Raw genomic sequence first — 24,957 nt, forward strand, 5'->3', positions numbered from 1 at the left:
ATTTCATTATTGTTCATTGCATTGTCAGTTTATAAAATTCAATTTGAAGTATTTAATTTTAGTTTAGTTCACAGTCAAATCAGCTTTAAGTATTTCCTATATCATTCTAGTACCTTTACCTTCCTAACAATCCTTTTCAATCCAGAAAACAATCACCGGAAATTCAAAGGTATTCAGTTTTACCACATCCATTTATTTGAATTCACTCTTTTTTGATTCTTGGAAACTCTTTGAAACTAAGTACTTAATTCTGCCTGGCAAACTAACGCAATCTCGGCACCAGCAAAGCTAAATGGAAATGAAAAACCAAATTGAATTTACCTTACCTTTGACTATGTCGACACTCGTGCAATGCCACGCCCCCTTTTGTGGATCAGGCAAATGTGCCAAGTGTTTATGGGTGCACTTGGAAAAATATATTAAAAGTAAGGCAAAAAGGTATACAATATTATTAAATGATAATAACTATAAAGTTTTAATATTCTTAAATCAGAGATATTTAACATATTTTTTAAAGGCTTAAATTGTTTACCTTTTTAAGAAAGTAGGAATAGAAAATGTAACTTAATAAAGTTTAAAGAGCCAAATAAAGTTTAAAAAATATCTTTTGTTACTAATTTTTCACCCTACAAAATGCTATAACTGATAGGCAATATTTAAGTTTCTCTCCGTTAGCTGGTTGATGGTTTTTCCTTCGCTCAATGACGAATCCGACTCGATGACGACTTCTTTACACGACATTTAATTGAGAAATAATTGAATAGGTCGTGTCAAGTGTTTGTTTGGCGTTTGGCTGGCTGAGGTCTGGGATGCGGAATATGGAATATGAAATATGGAATATGGGCGGTACTGGGACCGGGGGATTGGGTTCCCAGAGAGGTCTGGCTTTCGGTGCGAAATTAGCTTTGTCAAATGCGGCTGACATGGGCACGGGTTGAGTGGTGCGGAAAGGTTAGTGCAGCGTGAAAACGCCACTGCGAGTTGTTTAATGAAGTAGTCACAGTCGGCGGAGAAAGTCGAAGGCCCTTCGATTTCCGATCCCCGATTTCCCACCACTTGAAACAAAGCCCAGTGGCGCAGTCAAAGGAAAGGTGGAAAAAACACACGTCCATAAAAGGGAATTCACGTGTGATTGGAATGTTCAGCAATCGTCCTTCAATCGTTTGGAGAGTGGGCGGGTCCTGGGAAATTGTCGCCCGGTGCAGTCAGCCGCGCACTTATAATTGCAGTTGCAGTTTAACCGATTGCATTGTGGATTGAGAACTGGGGGAATTAAAAGGTTCTCTCTTCATCATGTAAGCTATTATAAACTTAGGGATATTTTTAGTTTCATAAGCATCTCACATCTATATCCAATATCCCTTGAGTTAACAAGTCTCTAAGATAAAGAAGATAGTCTTTTTCTGTACAACATTTTTCCTAGCTGATTACACAAGTTTTCTAATATTCCCTAAATAGAGCAAGAAAATGATTTAAGCATCTCTACACAGAGAAAATTATGACGTTCTGAAATTGAGTATTTGTATTCTCAATTTGAGGATGTACTCAATTTAAGTACAAAATTTGTGGAAAAAACTAATGTTGAGAAAAGCTTCACTCATTTTAAGTAAAAGGACTTGAATTGATCGCAAAATTCTAAGTTTGAGGAAATGTGTTCTTCAATTTCCAACTTGAGAATTAATATTCTCATTATTAGTAACCGATAAACTCAAAAATGAGTAGCGAATTCTCATAAGAATTTCTAGAGAATTTCGTACTGCGAACGAGACGAGACAAGAGCGGCCTTAAGTTCGTTGCGTATGTGGTTGTCTCTCTCTCACTAATGGGTGTGTAAAGTGGTGCGCGCCGCATTTGTGTGACTGTCATTTGCCGTGTGATTTAGCAAAGTGAAGACGTGCGCAAGACACAAAGGTGAAAAACTATTTCAGTGAATTGGACATACTATGTGCGACCCTTCCGTACCTCGAGGGTAAGTTTTTTAATTTAAACTGTATTTATAATGTTCTAAATAATAATAAAATAAACAAACACTGCAAAAATATTGTCAAAGCATGTACATTAATATGTATGTATGTGTGATTGTAAGTGGCGTGAAGCAGTCTAGTTTTGTTAGTTTCTACGTACATTGTACATACAAACACACATATAATTTGTTAAATGCTTTTTAAATGTACATCTAATAACATTCTAATTTTATTGTTTCATGCTTATGTATATACATTAGGGTGTCCCTTATTTTTCATGTTTGATATATTTTTACGCATACCTTCTTAAAACGTTCCTAATAACTCAATATGTTCTAGAAAAAAATACTAGCCCGTTGCATGCAAGAGAACACGTGCCGACTTGCAATTTAAGCTTGTCCGTACAAGTTGGTGCGGTTACAGCGCTGCGACTATGGACTACGCTTCATTCGTTATTTCATTCGTAAGTTTTGGTGTTATTGGTGCACTATTGTTTGTTGAGTAAAGATGTCAGTGACATTACGTAGTGATAAAGAAAATATTTTTCTTATCGGGCTACCTAGTCATCAAATCACTGGTGCAAAGTTACCATCAAATCGCCAGGTTCTCTCCGTTTTATTTTATAATATTCGGCAAGTCAAGCTAACTCTCAGTGAAAGTGCAAATCTTGTGACTAGGGAGTGTTTAATATTTTGGGAAAAAGCGAGAATTCCCACAAGGGCATTGCCCAATTGCGTGAAGAAACTTATTGATTTATACCATGCTTGGAGAGAGCTGCAAAAAAATTGTAAAAAAACTCTAGCCACTTTTAAGGACCGAGAAAAGAATTTTAAAATAAGCCTTGATAACTTATTTGATATTGCACATGCTGATGCCTTGAAAATAATAAAAATAGAGGAAGACAAACTATTTTTGAATAAACAAAGAGAACCAGGTCGACCAGGATATTTAGCTGGTGTAGACAAAAAATTGACGGAGAAAGAAGAAAGAGTTAGACAGAGACGATTAGACGATGAGGAAAGAAAATTAAGACAATGGAATTATTGGCTGTTGCATCTACTTCTACTACACAAAACTTGGAACATTCCGAAGATTCGGACGGGGAACAGATTTTGTATTCTGAAATCAGCTTGCCAGTGGTTCTCGGCTCTAAAACAAGTTCGAAAAGAGGTAGAAAGAAACTGATAACACCTAAACTTGTCGCAGCTTTAGACCGTTGTCAGTTGAGCATTAGAGACTCCGTTTACATTCTTCATGCGGTTGTAGAAGCGCTTGGTCTGAGCAGTGATGATTTCCCAATTAATAAATCCTCGATTCAGCGAATTCGTACTCAGATGAGAAAATCTAGGGCAGAAGCAATAAAAACTGATTTTCAGAACAATGTTCCTGATGTAGTCACAGTCCATTGGGATGGAAAACTATTACCAGGGCTGAATGTGCGAGTTTCAAAAGAAGAACGCTTGCCAATTATAGTTTCATTTGACGACAAAGAACAGCTTCTTGCAGTACCAAAACTGGAGAGTTCTTCTGGTAAACATCAATCAAAAGCCGTCTCAACCGCCCTTTGTGACTGGGATCTTAATAACAAGGTACAAATAATGTGCTGCGACACCACATCTTCGAATACTGGACGTTACAATGGAGCTTGCGCTCTTTTAGAACACACTTTAGAAAGAGAATTGTTATTGTTCGCTTGTCGTCATCATGTTTATGAGTTGGTCTTAAAAACTGTCTTCGAAACCAAGATAAAGCACATTACTAACAGCGCAGATATTCCGCTCTTTAAGAAGTTCAGAGACAATTGGAAAAACATCGATTCAAATAAAATTGAACTATGCCTTGATTTCGTTAAAGAATATGTTGCTGAGACAAATATTACATCTTTGATAATGTTTTATAAAGCAGAACTGGAAAAATCTTTCATAAGAGACGATTATCGTGAATTAGTTGAACTTTGCGTAGTGTTTCTGGGAGGAGATACAAACAAGAAAATAAAAATCAGGCCCCCTGGAGCTATGCATCAGGCACGGTGGATGGCAAGAGCGATTTACTCTTTAAAAATATGTTTGCTGCAATCTCAAGTCAGAATGATTGTAAAAGACAAAAGGGCCCTACAAGATGTTTGCCTATTTATCGTCACATTGTATGTAAAGCCTTGGCTTGAATGCACAGTGGCGATTAAAGCACCTAACTAAGATTTGTACTTCTTGAAGGCATTAAAAGAGTACGAAAAAGTTGACACAACAGTTTCAAAAGCTGCTTTAAGCAAGTTCAGCCACCACCTATGGTACTTGTGTGAAGAGACAGTCATTTTATCACTGTTTGATAATGAGGTTGATAACCAAACCAAAATGAAAATGATTGAAAACTTAGACAGGGACAAGAGGTCAGATGTTGGCAAACGCTATATTCCATCAAAGGAAGAAATGTCCCAAACGTTGTTTGGTAAGCTAAAATTATTTTTTGTGTCTGTTTTTTATATACTTTACGTTGTAATTCTTTTTGTTAATTAACCTGTTTTTTGTTTAAGATAAAACGCTGGATGATTTTGTATCGGAGAAGAGCAAACAATTTCTAACTCGACTGCAGATTGACGACAGTTTTCTTCAGGAAGATATATCTTCTTGGGATGATAATGCTGCTTTTCTGAAAGCTAAAAGTAGGATAAGTCGGTTGAAGGTTGTAAATGACACTGCTGAGAGGGCTGTCAAATTAATGCAAGATTTTCAAGGACTTATCACGACGGAAGAAGAACAAAAACAATACCTGTTGCGCTGTGTCAACGAACATAGACATTTATATCCGGACTGTAAAAAAACCACACTAAATAGAAGTTACCCTGCCTGATTGTTATTATTTTATGTGTTTAAATAAATATAAATATTACAATAAATTCATTTTCCATTTTATTCACTTCATTAATTTCATTTTGATTAATTTTATAGAAGATTGGAATAATAGGACAAAAAACATTTTTTGATCAAATTTGAAGCTCGGTCGGCACGGGTTGCAATCATGCTAGAAAGATCAAATTTCATATTTGAGTAAGGTTTTACATTTATAAAAGATACAGGGGGTATGCATTACAAAATTCGAAAAAAAATTTTTTTTTGCCATATAAGGGACACCCTAATATACATATGCTATATATTTACAATATTTGCTAACAATAACGTTTTCTTTTTCAGCCTCTTTGCTCTTCGCTAGACCAGACAGCTAAGGGAAAAAATACCATAGCCTAGAACATGGAACATGTATATACATATATAAGTAACTGTATTACAAAATAAAATATAAAAAAAATATTTTACCTATTTTTCTGGAAATGGGTGGACCCGGGTTTAAGTGCAAAAGTTCTTCATTTGAGAATTTAGAAGAACACTATCAAGAACTTGTTTCTCATTTTGAGCGCTGGAAATTTCTCAGTATGAGAAAAGGGGATACTCGTTTCTAAAATTCAAGCTAAATTATTTCTTAAAATGAGTGCAGTTTGTACTCATGTTGAGGAAAAATGTTCAAAAAAGAGCACAAATGTACTCAATTTAAGTACAGATTTTTTGAGAAATTTGTACTGAAAGTGAGTATTTTGCACTCAGTGTGAGAATTTTTGTTCATGCTGAATTTTTGAGTACAAAAATACTCAATTTGAGTCCAAATTACTTGAATAATTCTCTCTGTGTAGTTTTTAAATACAAATTTTTAAATATTGTGTTATTGAGGTGTGTCAATTTCTTTTACCTCTCATTGTTGTATACCCGCCACTAAAAACAAGAGGAAAAACACCTGTCATTAAACGCATTAAATATGAAACGTGACTCTTGATCTTAATTGCCCAATATGAACTTGGGTTCGCATCCCAGTACAGATGTATAGAGTGGAACATTTTATGTAGTTTTTTTTGAAGACTCTGATTACGTCAGCAACAGATGATCCCGCGTTGACAATAATTACACCGGCCGGCAGACCCATTTTCCATGAATTCTAGGTTAATGCCAATGTCGCTTCTAGAACTGGTTTTCTCCGACGGATTGTTCTATAAAAGAGCTGTGTCTATCAGACCAGGCTCCATTTAGAAACTTAAAGCTGTCGAATACGCAATGAATCACTTAAGTCTGGACATTATCTGCTGGAGCTGTCTGCTCATTATAATAGCTTCAAAAACGGATGCATTTTCAGTTTGGAAGTTACCAACGTCGGAACAAGTGTACGAGGACTTGGAAATCTGTCGCCAAGAAAGTCAAGAAGAAGATGCAGCCACCTTGAGGTGTTTGGTCAAAAGACTGGGACTTTGGACAGATGAAAGTGGCTACAATGCCAAGCGGATAGCGAAGATCTTCGCTGGGCACAACCAAATGGAGGAACTGATGCTGGTGGTGGACTACTGCAACCGGAAGGAGCGGAAGGTAACACAATTGGATGACTGGGCTCTTCAGGCCTACAGGTGCGCCACTTCCGGCCAGTTTGGTCATTGGGTCAAGGATTTCATGACCCAAAAGGAAATTCAACAACATTAAAAAGCAATAAGTCTGTTTTAGCATAAAATTAAGATTGGAAATTTTGTATAATTATTATAACAACAATTAGTATCAAGTTCCCTGAACATAAAAAAATGTATTATACCTTACAAATAAAGTAAGTTAGTCATACCAGAAAAACCAAGTACAATCCAACGCTAAGAACTATAATACGTGTATTTTAACACTCATAACTAGTTATGTTTTGATTCGGGGGAAACCTTTTCGGAAAATATAAAATTATTTAAAGATTTTGTATAACAAACATGTTAGTTTGGGGCTGGGGGTAACTAAATTAGGTTGCCTATTGAAATAAAATTAAAAACAATTTGGTTCACGATACACTGGCGCCATCCGTTGACAAGTAGAGGTGGGGAGATTTTAGTTCTCACTGTCTAAAGCTGACAGCTATAAACCTGAACGAATTGTTTTCGCCGCCTACAGACAGGTGGCGCCAGTGCTAAGACAGAAATCAATTTGAAAAGTTTAAAACATTTGGAATTTGCCGAAAATCATGTCACATTTTGTGATAAGCCGTGAATCAGTCTCGTTGACGACGGAATCAAGCATCTGGAATCTGTCACCTGCAGCTATCTGTCGTTGCCTGGCGACCTTTGCCCTTTGATAAGAGTAATCGTTGGGCCAGTCATTAATCGTAAATCGGTTCAATAGCAGGTTAGTTCCATCTCGATTGCCCAGAATCAGGCTTCGGCTATAAATACAGTTGCTGAGCTGAGCACAAAATGTAGTTGCATTTGTGACAGAGTAAAAAGACATCGCCATGAAGGTCCTCGTAGTTTTCCTTTTGGGTCTGACCTTGGCCCTCGCCGAACACGATCACGATCACCACCACCACCACCACGAATCCTATGTGGTGAAGACCCACGACGACCTGGTTACCTACCGCTCCTACTGTGCCGAGAAGGTCCACGCCAGCGAGGAGCTCGTGGAGAAGTACAAGAAGTGGCAGTATCCCGATGACGCGGTGACCCACTGCTATCTGGAGTGCGTCTTCCAGAAGTTCGGTTTCTACGATGCGGAGCACGGCTTCGATGTCCACAAGATCCATGTTCAGCTGGCCGGAGCTGGAGCTGAGGTTAATCACTCGGATGAGACGCACCAGAAGATCGCCAACTGCGCCGAAACCCACTCCAAGGAGGGCAACTCCTGCGCAAAGGCCTACCACGCCGGCATGTGCTTCATGAACGCCAATCTCCAGTTGGTCCAGCACAGTGTCAAGGTCTGAAAATACCCATCCAGACCCATCTGATCGCATCCTTGCAGTTCAAGACATTAATAAAACAATTAATAAAAATACAAAAAGACCAAATTGTATAGTTATTTATTAGGTTAGTTGGATAACTTAAATGGTGGATGAACAAACAACCCTTGATGTACGAAAAAAATGGGGAAACCCTTATATTTAAATCAGTTATGTAGATTACGATATATATACGTATAATTTTCATGGTTTTGAAAAAAAAGTCTATAATGGTTTTGTAGACCAATTAAATACAATTCAAAATTTCAAAAAATACAATACAGTAGCTTATTGCAAGATCTTTGTTTAATAAATAAATCTACTTGCTATCATAACTCATTTGAAAACCAAACATCTTATAAAAGCTCTACTGGGTCACCAGAGTTCGTAGAGTCATTATGCCAATCAAAACAGAAAAAGGGAAAGCGAAAGTTTAGCCGAAATTCAAGAGGCAGGAGATTCCGCCCACCGCAATGGTCTATCAAACAGCCCCATCAGATCTTCAAGTTTTTGGATTGACCCCGCAACACTAAGAAAACTTCATAAGTTGCAGAGTGTGGGTGGGGACCGGATCGGATCACTCTTATCACCTCTGACAGTGAACGTGACTGCGGCAAATAAAAACAAACTATCATGCAGCAGATAGGGAGGTACACTAGGAAAAATATAACTTTCAATCCATATATTTTTAAAAATCATAAAAATTGTTTTTTATAATTATCAATAATTAAAAATGTATATATTTAGGTTATTAAACCACTTTAAGTAAGTTTTTGTATCTTTAAGATTTAATTCATTTTTATTTTTCTCCCAGTATCTAAGCATAAATAAGCAATCTGGTTAACAACAAAGAGCTGAGGGCTTGACAGCTAGTTAGGATTGACTAAAGCCGCCGCCATGTAGCAAAATTCACAGCCGTTCTGAACCTGGCTTCGCAACGAAAGTGAAACCAGGTAAGCCCATTTGTTATGGCCGAGAATAAAGACTTGTTTTGACCGAAGCTGACAATTGCATTTCCAGAGTGTCGAGAGCTGAACAAATTCCTAGCCCAGTTGTGTTTTTCACTACGCCTCTATTCTACACTTTCGCCCGGTTTATTGCATTCATTTAATGCCGCCGAGCAATTAAGTCGAAGCCAATGAAAATGCCTCCTCCAATGGGAAAGCATTTGGATTTGTTTGGATTGTGGGTCTATTTCATCTCATTCGAAGAGGGAGTACCCTAGGAAAATAATTGCATTAAAAGTTGAATTAACTTAGCTTAGCTTAGATGTAGCTATTAGATTAAATTATAAACCATTTTTGTGCACACTAAAAAATGTAATGCAACGCCTCTAAAAAATATGTGGATCCAGGAAAGATTTAATCAGAAAAGATAAAAATCTTGTATACTTTGATCTATGATTATAACAAGCAAGCATTTAATAATTAGTTTTGACTTAGCATTTTAAATGTAACAACAATTTTAAATGATTTAATTGTAGGTGAGTAAGGAGTGAGGAGTACTATAATAGATATCAATTTTTGTAATTTGAGTAGTCTATAAAAAAGATATTATACCAAAGCAAGGCTGAATGAAACTAGGCCAACTCCAAGAAGTTCCTGTCTGTCTGTAGTACGCCCATAAAAACCCCAAAGCCACCACAGATGTTTATTCGCAAGCCTTTTGGCCAGCTTTTCATTGCCACCACTATGGCCATTATAACCTCTATAGCTATACCCACTATAACCACTGGCTCCACAACCACCGAAGGTATAAAAGGTTGCCCGTGGAGCGCGCCCAGCGTTCGCTTAAAGTCCCCAGAAAAGCAGCAGAAAGCCAAGAAACGCGCGTGCGCAGCCGCAAAAAGAGTCAGTCGATCGTCGGCAGTCTCCGCATAGAGTCAACTCAAATCGTGATCCGATCCGTGTTCTCCAGAGTGCACTGCATTTCCATATCTCCATACACAATATCATTTGCAGCAACTTGTTTTCAAAGTCATTACGTGTCGGCCAGTCGCTAAACAAATTGTGCATTTTTAAAGACAATCGCACGGAGCAAGTGCAAATCAGACAATTTATGCCATATTTTTGTGGGTTTTCTGGAGCTTCCTGACACAAAGTGCCATCACCTGCATACGAAATCCAAGGAAATATAAAAAGGGAAAACAAAAATACACACGGTCAATATGCAAATGGAAAAGGTAAGCGGTGTCTGTCTTAAGTTATCAATTAATTGATGAATTGAAATAAAGATATATCAAATGATGGGATCAATCAGAGCCCACCCTTTTCGTGGAACTTTCACTTTCGTTCGCCAGACTCACAATTAGATTCAGTTTAAGATTCAAGACTCAGGTTTAAGGTTAGGCCACTGCCATCTATTGCCTTTGAACTGGTCTTAGCCATGATTCCAACTCGAACAGCGGCTGAGTCAGCCTCCAACGAGCCAAACTGGCAATGCAGGCCACTAAAACCCAAGCGAATGGGACGAAGAGTGGGTCGGGGCCAGAACTTTGCTGGCTGGAATCGTTACTCTAAGAATAAAGCGAAAATATAGTAAGATTCAGAAGTGCAGCTATAAATACCTTGCAATTATTTTTACCAAGTAGAGGAAGCTACTTCATGGAGCTTATAGATTGGGGAAGGAAACGTTTCTTCAAGGAAATGTTGAAAAGAGATTATTGTTAGTTTTATTTTATTACAACAATAATTCACAACCATAAAAAATTCGATTAGTTGTTTTATTTAATATATAATAGATTACATACATAGATGTAATAAGTTAACCGGGTAGTTAATCAATAGGGGTCTATTTAAATAGTGGTATTTGTAATTATTGTTACTTTATTTACGTGATTTTCTTTCTTATCTGTGTAAGTTACATAGTATTTATAAGTTGCACTAGCCCAACTGAACTACAGCAATTAAAATACAAATAACAATAATAAAGCAATTACAAATCTTTACAAAGATCGAGGGGTCAGTCCCAGGAACTTTAGATTTGTAATCTGTTAGTTAAGGCAAACAGAATAGGTATATGATAATGCCACAATTATTTAAAGGTCTGAACAAAGCAATAATAAAACCAGCCCACTAAAAATGATCTTCAAACACGCTTAACAACTTAAGATGTCATAAATTAGTTTGAGTACAAAATGATCGAGTGCGTTTTTGAGAAACACTGCAGGTCAATCCCCTTTCCAAGCCGAATTCCATTGACACCTTTGAGTGACCACCCACCCCGATTTCTCGGAAAGCCAGCCTATGGAAACACCCATGGCCAAGCCAAGAGTGCGAGTGATCCATTGAACCATTTTAAACTATCACTTTTAATGCGGCCATTACAATGGCACTCGAGGTGGCCCAATTTCTTGAAGTGGAGTGCACTTGATCAACGATTATTGTCTGCTGATTCGGCTCAATTCACTCCAATTCGATACGTTTAATTTCACTGTTGCCAGATGCCGATGAAATCGAAAACGAAATCACAGCTAGAAGAGAAAAGGAAAAGCGTCGAAAATTGCTCCCTCGAAAGCAAGATCATGGCGATCGAGAGTGGGTGAGCCCGCCGAGGAAAGTCAAAGTGAAATGCTTGGAAAGCAAGGCAAATTGCCAGTCAGTCAGTAAGTCAGTCAAAGAGGGCGGCCCAGCCCGTCTTAAGTGTCTGGGTAATCCGAGAGCGGCAATTAGAGTGCAGCCCCCGGGGATCGGGTGATCGGGGATCAAGATCAGAAACGCGGTCACAGTTCCGCAGATCGCTCCAGTGCATTTCCATGCTCCAGTACCAAAGCCACGTCAATGGGCAACTCGTCTAACCGGACCTAGACTCCATCTCTCTGAGGAAAAGGCCTTTTGCCGCAGCTCCATCTGAGCCCAAGCACTGGGAGATTAGTTCCTATACCTATATAGAATAAAAATGTATTAGAACTCAAAGAAAAATGGAACATTATATATTGATTTTTATATAAATGTACCAGAAAACTAGTTCTCAACTTACTCAGGATTATATTTGAACTGATAACCACTTTGTTTTATTAGTTAGGACTTGTAATTTAGTCATCAGACTATGGTGGAACATAAAAAATTAGAACTATAAATTGTTTAGATCTGAATTATTATTACAAAGAACTTAGTTCTTAAAAGATTTTTCTTTAGTGTGAGCTTGGTGCCCCCGTCCGGTTCGATCGGCTTCTCCGTAATCCAATTAAAGGAACAATCTACATTTCAATTCATAACTAATGAAGTGTAGAGAATTCGCAACAAAGGCTGACATGTGTTGATTGTTTCGCCGACTGCAGTGGTGGTATTTGAAAGTCGTGGTTTCTTCGGAGCCATTGCTAACAAGCTTCCCTGTAGAGTAGCTCCAGCTCCAGCTCGCCAACTTCCGTCAAACACAAACACAATTGTGCGTAGTCTAAACAATTCATTGATTGATTGTCGATATGGCGATCAATTAAACAGATTATGGTTTTTCATTGATTTCTAGCGGAGTAGTGACAAAGTACCAGGGACAGCTGTCAATGGAAATACATACTTATAGTACTTCAAGATATACCCACTTATTTGGATTTCTATTCCCGGTAGCACACACTTCTGATTCTTGTTCTACTGGGACTAATCTTGTGGACGGGTTCTTCGGAAGCAGCCCGCCGATTGAGGAAAAAGCCGAAGGTCTACAATGCCCTCATCACCACCGATGACAATCTGACTTCCAGCCGGGCCTATCCGGTCATCCAGCCCACTATTCATGAGCCTGGATACGCCCCCTTTGGACCCTACAATCCCTATGGCTTCTACAGTCCTCCGATTGTGCGGTTCGGTCAGCCGATTGTCCCTGGCCTAACGCCCAATGAAAGGGTGAGTCTATGTATAGTTATAATATTTATTAAATAATATTTATATAATAATATTATCTATATGATTCAAAAATACTAATCAAAGTGTGCAGTATGCAATTTACCATCATATATTTGCAAACGCTTATTTTTAACAACAATATTCAATATTATTTGATTTAAATTTAAATTCCAAATGGTTTAATGGTAATTCATTATACCTTTCAGCTCCCATACCCCCTGCCAGCTCCTGCCCAGTATCCAAGTGGTTTTGCTCAATATGAGCCCCAACAGCCGGTGGAATCTCCCGTGGAGCAGCAGCCCCAGCCAGAGTCGCCTCCAGGATCCGTGGAGCCGCAGGAGATGCCCAAGGAGCAAGCCCCACTGCCACTCAACCAGCAAGGACTGCCGCCCGTACTCATCCCCCTGCCCTCCCAGTTTAGGGGACAACCCATGCACCTGCCTCCTTATCCGTATAGCCAGTACCCAGTGATCTACGACCAAGCGGGTTATATAAGGCAGAACTATTTGCCGCCTTACGACTACTACCCAAGCCAGGGCTACCCCATTCGCGGGGCCACACCACCTGCAACTTCTCCTCGACAGGAGGAGGAACAGCCTCAGGCCCTCAATCCTCCCCAGAGTCCTCCACAAATACAGCCACTACCACTGGATAATCTGGAACCCGCGCAGCCCACTTTCGAGGACATTCGCAACGGATCGGAGAGCAAAAACAGTGCGGTTCCGGATGTTCCACCTCCGCCAATACCTTCCGGACCCAAACGTCCGCGACCTGCGGAACCCGAACCGGAAAACTGAATGCCAGCCGCATAATTCCGGTTGCACAGATTCCATACACGTATTTATTACCATTTCGCTTAGGCATAATATGATTCGATTGTACAATGTCGCTTAACCCGTAAGCTAAAGTAAGAGTTCATTCAGAGATAACGAATAAATAATATAAAATCGCCACTGCGGTGAATGAACTTGGAGGGGTGATCAGTTCCCTTGAGGGAACTACGGGATGATTTCGCTTTCATCGGGGAATTGGGATTTGTTTATCTTCGCTTAAAGGGGACTATATAAGATTCGAAGTCGGTGTAAAAAGTTACAGTCTGCATTGAATGAGGAACACATAATGAAGCTGACTCTGCTGTTGATCGTTTGCTTTTGCCTTTTTGGGCTGGGTAAGTAAGCTTTTAGATTTATAAGAAGGCTTATAAATTTCCAGTAAATAATATTACCTACATATATTACAGCCCTGGGCAATCCAATTGTGGTAACCAAGCCACCATTCATTCGCAGTCGCTATAGTTTGCGCTGGCGAAAGACAACCACCGTGGTTCCTGAGGCACCCACTGGGTCCTCAATCAATATCGTCACCACCACCGGTCATCCCAGTTTGGCCTCCTCCACCGCCAATGTGGACTACGATTATTACGGCAATGGAGAGGTCGAAAATGTCGTGCACAAGTAAACAAGATATACCACAAAATCAAAATAAAAGTTTCAATTAAATCATTTATTAATCAGCGCAACATAAAAATTCTAGCAATGTAAGAGGACACTACAATCGAAATAAAAAGATTTCAAAGATTTCTTATGTGAAGAATACAATATATATAAGTGGACTTTGCAGATAATTTAGGTTTAATTTTCACCGAATTTAAGTTTCCACTTACCAGCGAGCTTTACAACCTGCGCTTTTCCACGGGAAATTACATTTTAATTATACGGAATTGATTAGATAAAATAAAAAGACTTCAAGCAGTTGACAAACAAATAGTTAAACCTTTGCGAAATTCACAGTAAACCAATAGTTAGGAACGCATTATTTAAATTTAAATATAACGGTATTTATGACTGTTATCACGAAAAGGGGTTTTTAAAACAAGTTGGCATCCCAGAAATAAAAATCAATATGTCCAATGTTAACTCGATGTTAAGTTAACATAAGACACCAATCAGCTGTTCTCCGCCGGAAACAACAACAATAACAACGGCGAACAACAAACGAGTTTTAAAACAAAAATGTTATTAACAATTAAATGCGCTCAGAATGTGATTAAGCCGAACTTTCAGAAAGTGGCCAATCTGCTCGCCAGTCGCTGTAAATCTGGTTTATCCCACGGCATTGCAACAACAGCAACGAGAGGCAGGTGGGTGGAAAAGGGGGCCAAAGGGGGGCAAAAATACCAAACTCAAAAACTGAGCTTTGCTTTTTCGCGCAGCGGTTGGCAAATCTCAGTTCTGTATTCGCCAGCAGCGAGAGAAGCAGCAAAAGCAGCAACTGGTGGCAGTGCAAATCTCCGGAGATTCTACGGCACCCAAAACTCTGAGGCCCCAGCGACCAAAACCACATCGAAAAAGCGCAAAATGGTGGTAAGTACTAACGAAAAGCGATTTACAGATCAAGGGCAATCGAATCTTTGCGAAATCGAGAGGTTTTCTTATCGCCTCAAATAGAAACGAGCCCCCAAGGGCGAGTTTTGACTTAAACAAGTGTTGTATACCCTAAACATATAGTGTACTACGATTATGGGAAGGAATTAACCTCTCTGTAACATAAATCTTATTAAGTCTTACTGGTAGTTTAACTAAATCAGCCAAAAATGCAAATACATTTATAAAGTTCCTTAAAACAAAGCCCCCTTTAAGCAGAACCAGTTATACGAGAATTTAGAATACAATTTCCATAAAATTTTCTTTCAGTTCTTTGATAAACTGAAGTTAAAGATATAAAAGTGATAATCCCTACGTACCTATTGGCTACCTTTCAGGATTAATAAACTCTAATAATATAAATATGTTTCTGAATTCGTTTTTGGTATAAAGAACCGACCAGTTTAGAAGAATTTGCCATGGCGCAAATCCCTTAGAAGGAATATATCGCAATTTCTAACTATAATATAGATCATAGCTCCACTTACAACTTGTTTCTTGTCCCCAGGTGCGACTAAACGAGCAGGAGCGTGCTGAGAAGCTGCAACCTCTCCTGGAAGCCGGCTGGACTCTAGTAGAAGGTCGCGATGCCATCTTCAAGCAGTTCATCCTGAAGGACTTCAACCAGGCCTTCAGCTTCATGACGGGCGTGGCCCTGCTGGCCGAGAAGATCAACCACCATCCTGAGTGGTTCAACTGCTACAACAAGGTCGATGTTACCCTGTCGACGCACGATGTGGGTGGCCTCAGTTCGCAGGACATTCGCATGGCCAATCACTTGGAGACCACTGCCAGTTTGTTGAAATAAACGCATTGTTATACTAGTTGCTAGTTGTCTATAATCTCTGGAGTCCAATAAACGCTCAACTTAACATCGATTTGCTGAAGATTTGATAGTCTGCCTGTTCCAGGACATCCGGGGAGATCTCGTCCTTGACGTAGCCGAGCTGCTTGAAGAAGGAAATGGACGTTTCGTTGTTGTTCAGGACGGTCAGCATAATCTTCTCCAGATGCCAGAGACGGGCGCAGTCCTCTAAAATGCTCATAATAAACTTTCCCAGGCCTTTTCTTCGGTGCTCCGCTGCCACCTGCATTTCGTAGCTGTAAGGAGGGTCTGAGGAATAACTATCTTTGGGATAATTATATGGAATACCTACCAATAGAGAACACAATCCCCGTGATCCATATCAAAGCGAAACATGGCGTAGGCTACATTCTCCTTCTTCTCATTTTGGGCCACCAAATACCGAGCCCAGTTCTTGTTTAATTCGGCTTGTTTGATCTTTGGCTGCCAGCCCATCTTTAGTTGTTTGTAGTAGGGTCCCACGTTGGTTTCGGCCAGTTTAAAGGCCCATTTTAGCAATTTTGAATCCGCGTCCGTCTTCGTTCGGCATATCAGCTTGAATTCCTCTCCGCTGGGCGCCTTGTAGCTCTGGTAGCTAAGAGATTCCAGTGGATTCTTGGCCCTGGCAGCAGACTCCACAAATTTCTGCTTGGCTCCTTGACTTAGTTCGTCCTGATTCGGCATAATTTGGATAAGTTTCTAAAGGAAATAAAAAGTGGTAGCAAAATAGCGCGCAAATTAGAGATGACAAAATGGGGTAAGCAATCCGGAAGAAATCGATTTTCGATAACTATGGCCCAACGATAGTTTGATGGTCACCCTGGGCAGTTAAGCTTGCGCCTAACAGCCCGCTGTAAGAGACTAACAGCACGGTTAAATCGTTAACAGTGCGCAGAAACTTAAAAAATACTAAAAATATACTCTAAATAACGAGTGTCTCCGCTAAGTTAGCGAATGCATGAACCGAAATCTGCCGCCAGTTGCCAATGCAGCCCTGGTTTTACAGTTATTCCCGCGATCATTTTTTTTATTCAGAATTTCATTTTTTACTGGCATTTCGCTGTTTTAAATTACGCAACATGTCCGAGAAAGAAGAGGAATCAATTGAATACCTAGTGGAAAAGGGTATTTTCCCCCGACTGCTGGAGATTTTGAAGCAATTGGTGGAAATAGACCCACTGCCAGCCGATCCTCTGATGTACATTTTACATTTACTGGGCTGTCCGCTGATTCCACAGGTTAGAATTCTGGGATTTTTCCATAAGTTCTATAGAAAATAATATATGTTTGTGGAAATTTTCAATATGCAGGCCCAAATGAAGGCCCTGGAGCGAAAAGTGTCGCGTGCCCACGATGAACTGCGCTATTTGCGACGTTTGATCATCGATTTGGATGGCGACGACCAGCTTTACGACAGCGAAAGCGATGTGGGTGAATATGTGGGCGATGTGGAGGACACCAGTTCATCGGCCAACGAGATTTCCCTGGTGGAAAGCATTGAATCGCAGGAAGACTCCTCACCACCCGATTTCACAGTCCTCTCTTCCAAGGATTCGGATTCCTCCCACTAAAAAATCGATTACTCTATAACGTATCCCATCACATTCGCCGTTGAGACCATATTATGTTATGAGAACATATCTTTGGTAACTGCATGTGAGTCCTGGTTTGTTTGCCCCTATATTACATTTTGTTAAATCAATGCATTGTGAGACCTATTACGACTATTATCAACTAAACTTGTTACATTGCGACTTGTAGAGGAATCCTCCCTACCATCAATTCATTAAACATTGTTATTCAGCATGAACCATAAAATAATGATGTATTAATTAAAGAAAGCCTTTTATTCAACATCACCATTAGATTTTATTTTTATATCTTGATAAATATTTTTAGAACCGTAGTATTTTGTTACCTTATATCAGCAATAATTTATATACATATATGTATAAATGGTAGCAAGATTGAATTAGTAACATAGATACTTTAAACATTTTCTAACAACTATGTTTGGCCAAATTCATGATGCTAGAAGTGTGATCAACTATTTCAATCTCCCATTTAGACAGTTGATTAAAACATGGGTTGAGCTTCCGATTCCTGCTTTCACCCATTTCGAGTTGATTGCCATTAAACCTCGCTACCTGTGGGAAATCAATAACTAATATATGGTACATGTTTGCTGGCAATATCTAGGGCCAAACAAAACAACAATTCAATTAACTTCAACATGGCGAGATGTGTAGCTACAGTTTGGCTGCAAAACGGGAAAATTTCATTTGCTACTAACACCATAGATTGTGAAGCATAGGTGGGGTTTTTGGGTCGTGGGTTAATTCATCATTATCGAGCTGTGGATAACCTGTACCTAATTAAGTCGGGCCGCCAGTAAAATGCAGTGAATTCAGTTTTGTATTTGACAGCCGAGGTGTGCTGAAATACATTTAAAATAACAAAAATTACACAGAATAAATTACTCAGAATGAGGCGCATTCAATTAGTAGAAGCACGAGGCTTTATATTTAATTAGGTTAAGCGATAACTGAGTTGACGGGAAGGTGATGTGTAATAATTATCTTGCACCTATGGAGATGTAAAGCTATTTATAAAACATAAAATTGGGACAAGAATATACATTTGCAATAGATGGAGGACTTTGTTTTAAATTCAATACATGTTGCTGACAACAAAATAATTGTTTTTTGTGTTCCATCTCCTCACATTTCTTTCATTAACTTAGATTTTTGTATTATAGTTTTAAAGGTCTAACCACTTCTGTGCCATGATTGTTATATTACTTCATCTTATGCACTTTTTGTAAGCCAATTATTATTTGTGACCATCAGTTTTCATGTGTGCTTTACAATTTTCTGACAGAGCCAATAAGTCTCAATGGTTTTTGGTCAGTCTCATATTTAACCCACCTTTTCTTGCATTTAATTTAACACGTATGTTGCACAGATGCCTGAAAAAGCAGACGGCCAAATGATTTACACCGTATATTTGTCACAGTGCGATAAATCCATCTAATCCCCCGACATCTGCATGTCCGGCTTGACAAATAAACTGCAGCAGAGCTTACATAAATATTTCTCTCCCAAAAAGAAAACATATTTGGCCACATAAAATAAACATGAACTTTTAAAGGGGGCGGTCGGCGGAAACGGGGCGTGGCCGGGCAGCAGCTGCTTTTAATTGCTTTTGCTGGTTTTTCGAACGTTTTTGCAACTTTTTAGTTGACATTGAATAATCGCTGCGGAAATTGTCGCTTAACGGGAAATTGTGGTAAAAGCGAAGTGGACTCAACTTGATAATTGATCGGAGCTCTTTAAAATTGTTTGTTTGACCGCTGCTGCAGGCCATTCTAGTTTTTTATTTGCCCGTTTAATCTGTGCACGCGTGCCGACTGCAAAGTGGCCAACGGCCTGCTCTCCTTTGCTTTTTTTTTGGGCCAAATCTGCTTTGCATGTCAGTTGGCCCCGGGAACGTACAACTTTGACCACGTAAAATACGAGAACCCTGGGGCACTCGGCCACAGGCCAAACCGACGGAAAACAAACAGGAGACGGAACCAAATGAAGTGCAGTCGACCTCTAGAGGATCTCCACGAATTGCAAATGAGCTATGATCAGTCGAAATGGGTTAAATAGTCATAGAAATGTTGAAATGGTGTTTCTACTAATATTTTAATAACACTTAAAAGAAACCCCAGAAGTGAAGCTTTTATAAAGATAATAGATGAATAATACCTTGATGTTATTTCAAAGATATGTATTTTAGGATTTTATTTTTAAAGGATCATGGTTTAATCTTTTTGTGCCTTTTCGCCTAATCGAAAATCCCACATTTTCGGCTCTTTTAGTAAGAGCAATAAGTTGTCGAGAATATGTATACCACCCTGGATAACCAACAGAACAAAATAATCTTTCATTAAAACAGCTTTGCATATCATCAGGAAATTAATTTAACAATCCCCTACCCTTCCTTTCATCACAAATTAATTGTTCAGCAAAATGCGTACAACCTGAATACCTCTTTATATGTATTCCACAGAAATATAAATATTTATTAATGCTCCTGCTCTGATATTTCAGTGGGGACTGACTGCATTTGCAATCGGATTGAATGGATCCGCCAAAAATGAATGGGGAAATGGAAAATGGGAAAGGGTGGCAAGGAGCAGCTCTTCTGTGCCGCTTCAATTTCATGTCGAGTAAATTTTAATTTACTGCTCTTTTGTGACCGCATGGGAGCCAACAAAACTTTGGGTTACTGGGTTCGTTTTTTATTTTTCCCCCATTTTTTTATTTGGTTTTTGGCTGGACTTGTGTGTGAGTTTTGTTTGGCTTGTTGGTCAAATGATATATCTGGTCGGTCGGTTCATTCGGCCCGAGGGCAAGTGTGGAATTTTTAAAGCCAGCGAACCGCCGGGCTGCCATTAGTTTTAATGACCGCAAAAGGCAACCGAAAAAAAAGGAAAGTGCTCGAAAAACAAAACAGAGGGCAAAATACAAATTTCAGCCATTGCTGGCAGGCTAATTGAAGTCTGTCTGAGTGGGCGGTGGGCTGGGTGGGGGCGTGGCAAATCTCAAAACTATGCTTCATTAGCCAAGCTGCAAACTCTATTTGCCTAATGGGGCACAGCCCACCAGAAAATGAAAACGAAATTAAGAAATTTCAGCCATAAAACGTGCCCGGTTTAAAGAATGAACCGGCCCCCAAAAAAATACAAAAAAAAATGTATATCCTTGGAAAGCATTGCAAATTCAAAACACAACAATTAAAAAGCAATTAACTATGTAAATTTCAGCGCTGTTAATGAGCCGGAAAGTGTACGCACAAACATATATCTTTTAGGGGGTTTTCCCTATTTTGGATACACAACATCCGACCTAAATACATCAATGTCTGCGAAATGTTTTGGCCAAATGCTTCACTCACACACTCTCACGTCCGAAAACATTTTATCATTTCCTGTCATTTTTCATGCCACGCAAAAAAAGGGTTAAACAATTTTTATGTGTCAACAAGAATAATTTCTGTCACTAACACGAATACAAAGCGAGGCGACTTGGCTCAAATTCCAAGAGTGGAAAGACGGCAGACAAAAGGCAGTTGGAGTATTAATAATGAAAACAGGAAGACGAAAAACCAAGAGAGAGAACTGGCAGCAATACAAACTGGGACAAACAAGACGACAAAGTGACACAGTGTCAACAAAAAGTGCTGCAACGGAATCAACAAGCAGCTTGGAAATTAATACTTTCCACCTGCATACATAGGTGTGAAATAGCGAAACGCACAGGATCTACGTGCAACTATTTGCTACGTATCATTATCCTTGGCCATAAAGTGCTGAGATGTGTGAGCTTACACTTGCCAAGACGGATGCCTTAAGGATGTTTGGCACGAAGTTATGAGGGACAGCAAGTTTGTTTGACACGGATTATATTTATGTCGAAACTTATAAGAATGTACTTGGTTTGGTCCAGTACAGACCTATATTCAAGAAAAATTTGTCAGAAAATTACCCAAAGAAATTTAATTTTAAATTAAATGATGAATGATATGAAATCCCATACAAATTTAATATCAAGTTTCATATTCTGTGTAAGAATTAGTCGATTACTAAAAATGTGTACTTACTGGATTACTGGACTATTTAATTACTTTATTCCTAACTAGTCGAACTCTTCCCTTAGTTGCAATCCAATCCAATTTTATTTCGACTTGTAGGTACTTAATCCCCTTTCTCCTGCAGCATTTCAAGTTTAACAAATAAATAAGCAAATTTGCTTACAAAGGAGCTGAAAGAAAGCATTTCCAAGTAAAACAATGAGAGCAGGAACATAATATGGGGGAAGGACAACAATGGAGCCCTCGCCTTCATTGTGCTAAGTTCCTGCGATATAAATATGCTGTGAGCTATAAAATTGCAACGTTTATCAAGGCATTTGCACTGCTGAGCATGCCGATGGCAGAACTAAACTACTTAGCTATGACCTTCACAGATGCTCTGCCACCCTCAGCCCATTGTGCACTGAGAGAAAGGGGGAAATACATTTAAAAATAATGTGTGTTACAATAGTTGGGAGTAATAAATTGGAAAGCAACAAAGGTTTTTTATCTGTGTAGAAAATACATTCTAAGAAACTGGGGTAAATATTTATATTTCTATAAACATCTGTGAAGGTCTAGATTCATTGTAAATAAATATATCTCTTTCGATTTGGTTAAATTGGTTTCTAAAAATAGATTACACATGTTAAATATGTTTTCTAGGATTATAGTTAACTTTTTTTTTACCATCAGTGCTGTAAAACGGAGCTAACTTACAAAAAATCGAATTTATTATATTTAAATTATTTTCTTCAAGTGTAAGCTCCTTCCTCGTCTTCCCACAACCACCCTCCCCTTTCCCCGACAGGTCGCACGGCAACAGCTTGGCCAGAATCATTATTAATACCAATTAAATGGGCTTAGGTCCGCCCTGCGTGCCCAATCATTCAATGCTTATTACGCATACGGCGCGTGGTCGCGCGAAGCTTGGAAATTTATTGCGTAACCATGGCAAAGACGAAACTTTTTAATTGAAAAAAGTGAGTGGAGATATCGGCTGGCGACCGACTAGATAGAGCAAAAGCTCTAATTATTCTGCATAACGCTTCATTAGAAAACCGCGTTAAGAAAATGGCCTCTTAGTCCGCCGCCGCCGCCGCCGCCGCCTGATGAATGACTTAATCACCCAGAAAAGCGCCACACAAATCAACGGGCCCAACAGGATCCCACTTTTGCTGTCACAGAACTTTTGCCGGCGAAAAGAACTCAGCTCGGCTCAAAATTAATGGGCCAAATCAAACGAGCAGAAAGCAGACACCAGTTCGCCCGCAAAGTCCAGTCTGGGTCTGGGTTCAAATAATCCTGGGCCTTTAATAATCACAAGATTTGTGCGGGCTGCATACAAAATTAGCAGGAAGTCGTAGTCTTCGCATCGCATCGCTATAAACTTTAAGTTCCATGGTCAGAGCTCATTTATTTTCCCCTGGACGAACGTTTCATGGCTTTCCCGGGCCCCAGTTCCCATTTGTACTACTTTGTTTTCACCTTATACCCTGTCAGGGGATGTAGCCGTAAGAAAGATAATTAACCTATATTCTAAAAAATTACAAAATTAATTATTTTTCATTTCAAAGAAAATAAAGTGCTTCATTAAAATTAATTACCAACAAAAATATTTTATCTTCATGTGCTAGAGTATTTCACAGTTCACATATTTGGTACGACTTTTAAATTATAGCCTGGCGAAACTGCAAAAATATTAACTTCCTGAGCAACCAGCAAACAAACAGCCGAGAAGTCGGGTCATCAAGATTTTAAAACTTCATTTTTGTGGCATACTCGGCGTGGTAGTTTAAAAATTATGGCTTCCATTTTTGGCTCAGGTCGGTGGCTTTAATTAAGCCAAGGCAAACTTGAGTTTCCAGCACTTTTCCTTGGGCTTTCAGAGTTCAGAAATGCACATGGAAAATTCGCTGAATTGGCATAAAATGTAATAATAATTTCGCAGCATCTTCTTGGGTTTTGGGTGGGTTGTCTGTGTAAAGGGAAACAGCTGTTTCCGGCGGGAAAACCGGATGGGGTTAGTCTGGGCTGGGGCTTTTCCCCCAGAGAAGTGTGGAGTGTGGAAAGGGGGAAAATAATCGGAAAAAGCCTTTGTGGCATTGCGCGAATAAGCGTGTGCCGCAATTTGCTATTCATTTGAATTTTCAGCTGGCTGCCTGTTTCCCACTGCCGACCATAAAATGCAAGAGATTATGAAAAGTGCGCTTTTGGCCACTTCCTTGTGCTGCCACAAAAATATTTGGCTTTATATTTTTCCGCCACCCGGCTTTCTTCTTCTGTTATTGTTGCGAGTGCGGCCACTGCCACAATAATAATCATAATGCAAATACGTGCTGCATTCCGGGGCGCTCATTCGTGAAATTTCAATGTGCCACAGCATTCATTTCGCTGTGCAATCATTGTTGAAATTTAATCAAGTCGTTTGTGAGTTTCATTTAAATTTTAGATTGTGTTTCCCGTTGCTCACGAAGTGCAGGTGAGGGTGAAGTGAATTTTGAATTCGACTGAGATAGTGGAAATATTTATGTAGGATTAGAGTATTTTAGGAACATAGAAATTGGATAATATTTTGATGTCAAAAAATACATAAATGTATAACATTTTATATTTATTTTCAAGAAATCTTGTGCTTAATTCCATTAAAAGGTACCTAAAGTATAAAAGTTATATAAAATGTAGTTGAATAGATGTATTTGCTACTTTAAAAATTGTATTACCTTTTATTTATAAGAAGATTTGTAATTTCATTCTTGTTATCCTCAGCTTTATTCCACTTAAAGCAATGAAGTTCTTGTTTCAGGCCGTTGCATTGTGACCAAGAAGTCTCGGACGTTTATTTTATCCTATTTCCAGTGCTTAGGTAAAGCCAAAGGATTTCAGACCAGAGAGCTTTTCTTGGGTATTTATACGTTGCTCGCTGCCAAGTACAACCAAAAGCTGAAAACTATTACAATAATTTTTATATTTATTTATGAGCTGAGGCAACGAGAGACCTAGGTACTGAGTTGTTGTCGCTTGTGCGCTTATTTTAAAAATACATTTCTATGCCTGCGTTCTGGCATTTTTAGCTTAGTAAGCATTACTTGAACTTCACTCGGCATTAGTTTTTGTTTCGGCCCAGGGAGAAATTCCGGTCACGTGGCTGTCATTGGATATCGAAAACTAGGTATTCCCCAATGGGAATTCCGAAAGACTAACGAGCGTGACAAATGCAAATGAAAGCAACGGATCCGAATCTCATGTTGACCCTGTGGACATGGCACAGGCGAAAGGTTAAGAGACCGTGTCTAAGAGCCAAAAATCTAATCAAGTGATTTGATTGAATCAGTAATTGTTATGAATGCTAGTGAAGACATGCGATTTCCTGGGAGATAGACATTTACAAGGTAAGGGCAGTTGTGCATGGGTTCCTCATGTTTTAAGAATGTGTTGTAATATTTTTAAAACTTTCTTTATTTTTTATAATGCGATTAAGTAAAACATAATTA

The 24,957-nt window shown here is 39.1% G+C and overlaps 7 protein-coding genes and 1 long non-coding RNA gene across 9 annotated transcripts; 7 read left to right on the top strand and 1 right to left on the bottom strand.

The window, feature by feature from the left end:
* Positions 1-6,038: 6,038 nt before the first annotated feature.
* On the top strand, positions 6,039-6,527 carry Obp99d (Odorant-binding protein 99d). The gene has a single exon (XM_017080377.4). The coding sequence runs from the start codon at positions 6,062-6,064 to the stop codon at positions 6,476-6,478; it is 417 nt and encodes a 138-aa protein (XP_016935866.3). The 5' UTR covers positions 6,039-6,061; the 3' UTR covers positions 6,479-6,527.
* A 686-nt stretch (positions 6,528-7,213) lies between these two features.
* Positions 7,214-7,808, top strand: Obp99b (Odorant-binding protein 99b). Its single transcript, XM_017080383.4, has one exon. It carries the CDS (start codon positions 7,260-7,262, stop codon positions 7,722-7,724), a length of 465 nt encoding a protein of 154 aa, XP_016935872.4. The 5' UTR covers positions 7,214-7,259; the 3' UTR covers positions 7,725-7,808.
* Positions 7,809-8,550: 742 nt separating this feature from the next.
* On the top strand, positions 8,551-9,179 carry LOC139352952 (uncharacterized). Its single transcript, XR_011604017.1, has 2 exons — positions 8,551-8,692; positions 8,760-9,179. It is a non-coding gene; the product is annotated as an uncharacterized lncRNA (long non-coding RNA).
* Positions 9,180-9,513: 334 nt separating this feature from the next.
* LOC108007556 (uncharacterized) lies at positions 9,514-13,530 on the top strand. The gene is made up of 3 exons (XM_036818718.3): positions 9,514-9,921; positions 12,305-12,577; positions 12,784-13,530. The coding sequence occupies exons 1-3, from the start codon at positions 9,907-9,909 to the stop codon at positions 13,372-13,374; spliced, it is 879 nt and encodes a 292-aa protein (XP_036674613.3). The 5' UTR covers positions 9,514-9,906; the 3' UTR covers positions 13,375-13,530.
* Positions 13,531-13,681: 151 nt separating this feature from the next.
* Positions 13,682-14,146, top strand: LOC108007581 (uncharacterized). Its single transcript, XM_017071273.4, has 2 exons — positions 13,682-13,745; positions 13,818-14,146. Exons 1-2 carry the CDS (start codon positions 13,697-13,699, stop codon positions 14,033-14,035), a joined length of 267 nt encoding a protein of 88 aa, XP_016926762.2. The 5' UTR covers positions 13,682-13,696; the 3' UTR covers positions 14,036-14,146.
* Positions 14,147-14,537: 391 nt separating this feature from the next.
* Pcd (pterin-4a-carbinolamine dehydratase) lies at positions 14,538-15,878 on the top strand. 2 transcript variants are annotated; one of them, XM_070995967.1, is made up of 3 exons: positions 14,538-14,717; positions 14,790-14,940; positions 15,479-15,878. In XM_070995967.1, the coding sequence occupies exons 1-3, from the start codon at positions 14,590-14,592 to the stop codon at positions 15,806-15,808; spliced, it is 609 nt and encodes a 202-aa protein (XP_070852068.1). In that variant the 5' UTR covers positions 14,538-14,589; the 3' UTR covers positions 15,809-15,878. The 2 variants fall into 2 exon arrangements, with proteins under 2 accessions (XP_070852068.1, XP_016926744.3); XM_017071255.4 differs by having other exon boundaries at positions 14,550-14,717; positions 15,509-15,878.
* Positions 15,814-16,591, bottom strand: Naa40 (N-alpha-acetyltransferase 40). Its single transcript, XM_017071253.4, has 2 exons — positions 16,158-16,591; positions 15,814-16,101 (listed from the first exon to the last, which is right to left on the bottom strand). Exons 1-2 carry the CDS (start codon positions 16,526-16,528, stop codon positions 15,864-15,866), a joined length of 609 nt encoding a protein of 202 aa, XP_016926742.2. The 5' UTR covers positions 16,529-16,591; the 3' UTR covers positions 15,814-15,863.
* A 282-nt stretch (positions 16,592-16,873) lies between these two features.
* Positions 16,874-17,698, top strand: LOC108007570 (uncharacterized). The gene is made up of 2 exons (XM_017071262.4): positions 16,874-17,082; positions 17,155-17,698. The coding sequence occupies exons 1-2, from the start codon at positions 16,924-16,926 to the stop codon at positions 17,413-17,415; spliced, it is 420 nt and encodes a 139-aa protein (XP_016926751.3). The 5' UTR covers positions 16,874-16,923; the 3' UTR covers positions 17,416-17,698.
* Positions 17,699-24,957: the final 7,259 nt, after the last annotated feature.

The sequence above is a fragment of the Drosophila suzukii genome, chromosome 3 (genome assembly GCF_043229965.1).
Source record: "Drosophila suzukii chromosome 3, CBGP_Dsuzu_IsoJpt1.0, whole genome shotgun sequence".
Classification (NCBI taxonomy): domain Eukaryota; kingdom Metazoa; phylum Arthropoda; class Insecta; order Diptera; family Drosophilidae; genus Drosophila; species Drosophila suzukii.

Coding starts and splice junctions, on each gene's coding strand:
- Naa40 (XM_017071253.4), bottom strand. CDS start 16,528: ATGCCGAATCAGGACGAACTAAGTCAAGGAGCCAAGCAGAAATTTGTG. Junction 16,102..16,157: donor GGGGATTGTGTTCTCTATTG/GTAGGTATTCCA, acceptor CCCTCCTTACAG/CTACGAAATGCAGGTGGCAG.
- LOC108007556 (XM_036818718.3), top strand. Junction 12,578..12,783: donor GCCTAACGCCCAATGAAAGG/GTGAGTCTATGT, acceptor TATACCTTTCAG/CTCCCATACCCCCTGCCAGC.
- LOC108007581 (XM_017071273.4), top strand. CDS start 13,697: ATGAAGCTGACTCTGCTGTTGATCGTTTGCTTTTGCCTTTTTGGGCTG. Junction 13,746..13,817: donor CTTTTGCCTTTTTGGGCTGG/GTAAGTAAGCTT, acceptor CATATATTACAG/CCCTGGGCAATCCAATTGTG.
- LOC108007570 (XM_017071262.4), top strand. CDS start 16,924: ATGTCCGAGAAAGAAGAGGAATCAATTGAATACCTAGTGGAAAAGGGT. Junction 17,083..17,154: donor GCTGTCCGCTGATTCCACAG/GTTAGAATTCTG, acceptor TTCAATATGCAG/GCCCAAATGAAGGCCCTGGA.
- Pcd (XM_070995967.1), top strand. CDS start 14,590: ATGTTATTAACAATTAAATGCGCTCAGAATGTGATTAAGCCGAACTTT. Junction 14,718..14,789: donor ACAACAGCAACGAGAGGCAG/GTGGGTGGAAAA, acceptor TTTTTCGCGCAG/CGGTTGGCAAATCTCAGTTC. Junction 14,941..15,478: donor CGAAAAAGCGCAAAATGGTG/GTAAGTACTAAC, acceptor TATAGATCATAG/CTCCACTTACAACTTGTTTC.
- Obp99b (XM_017080383.4), top strand. CDS start 7,260: ATGAAGGTCCTCGTAGTTTTCCTTTTGGGTCTGACCTTGGCCCTCGCC.
- Obp99d (XM_017080377.4), top strand. CDS start 6,062: ATGAATCACTTAAGTCTGGACATTATCTGCTGGAGCTGTCTGCTCATT.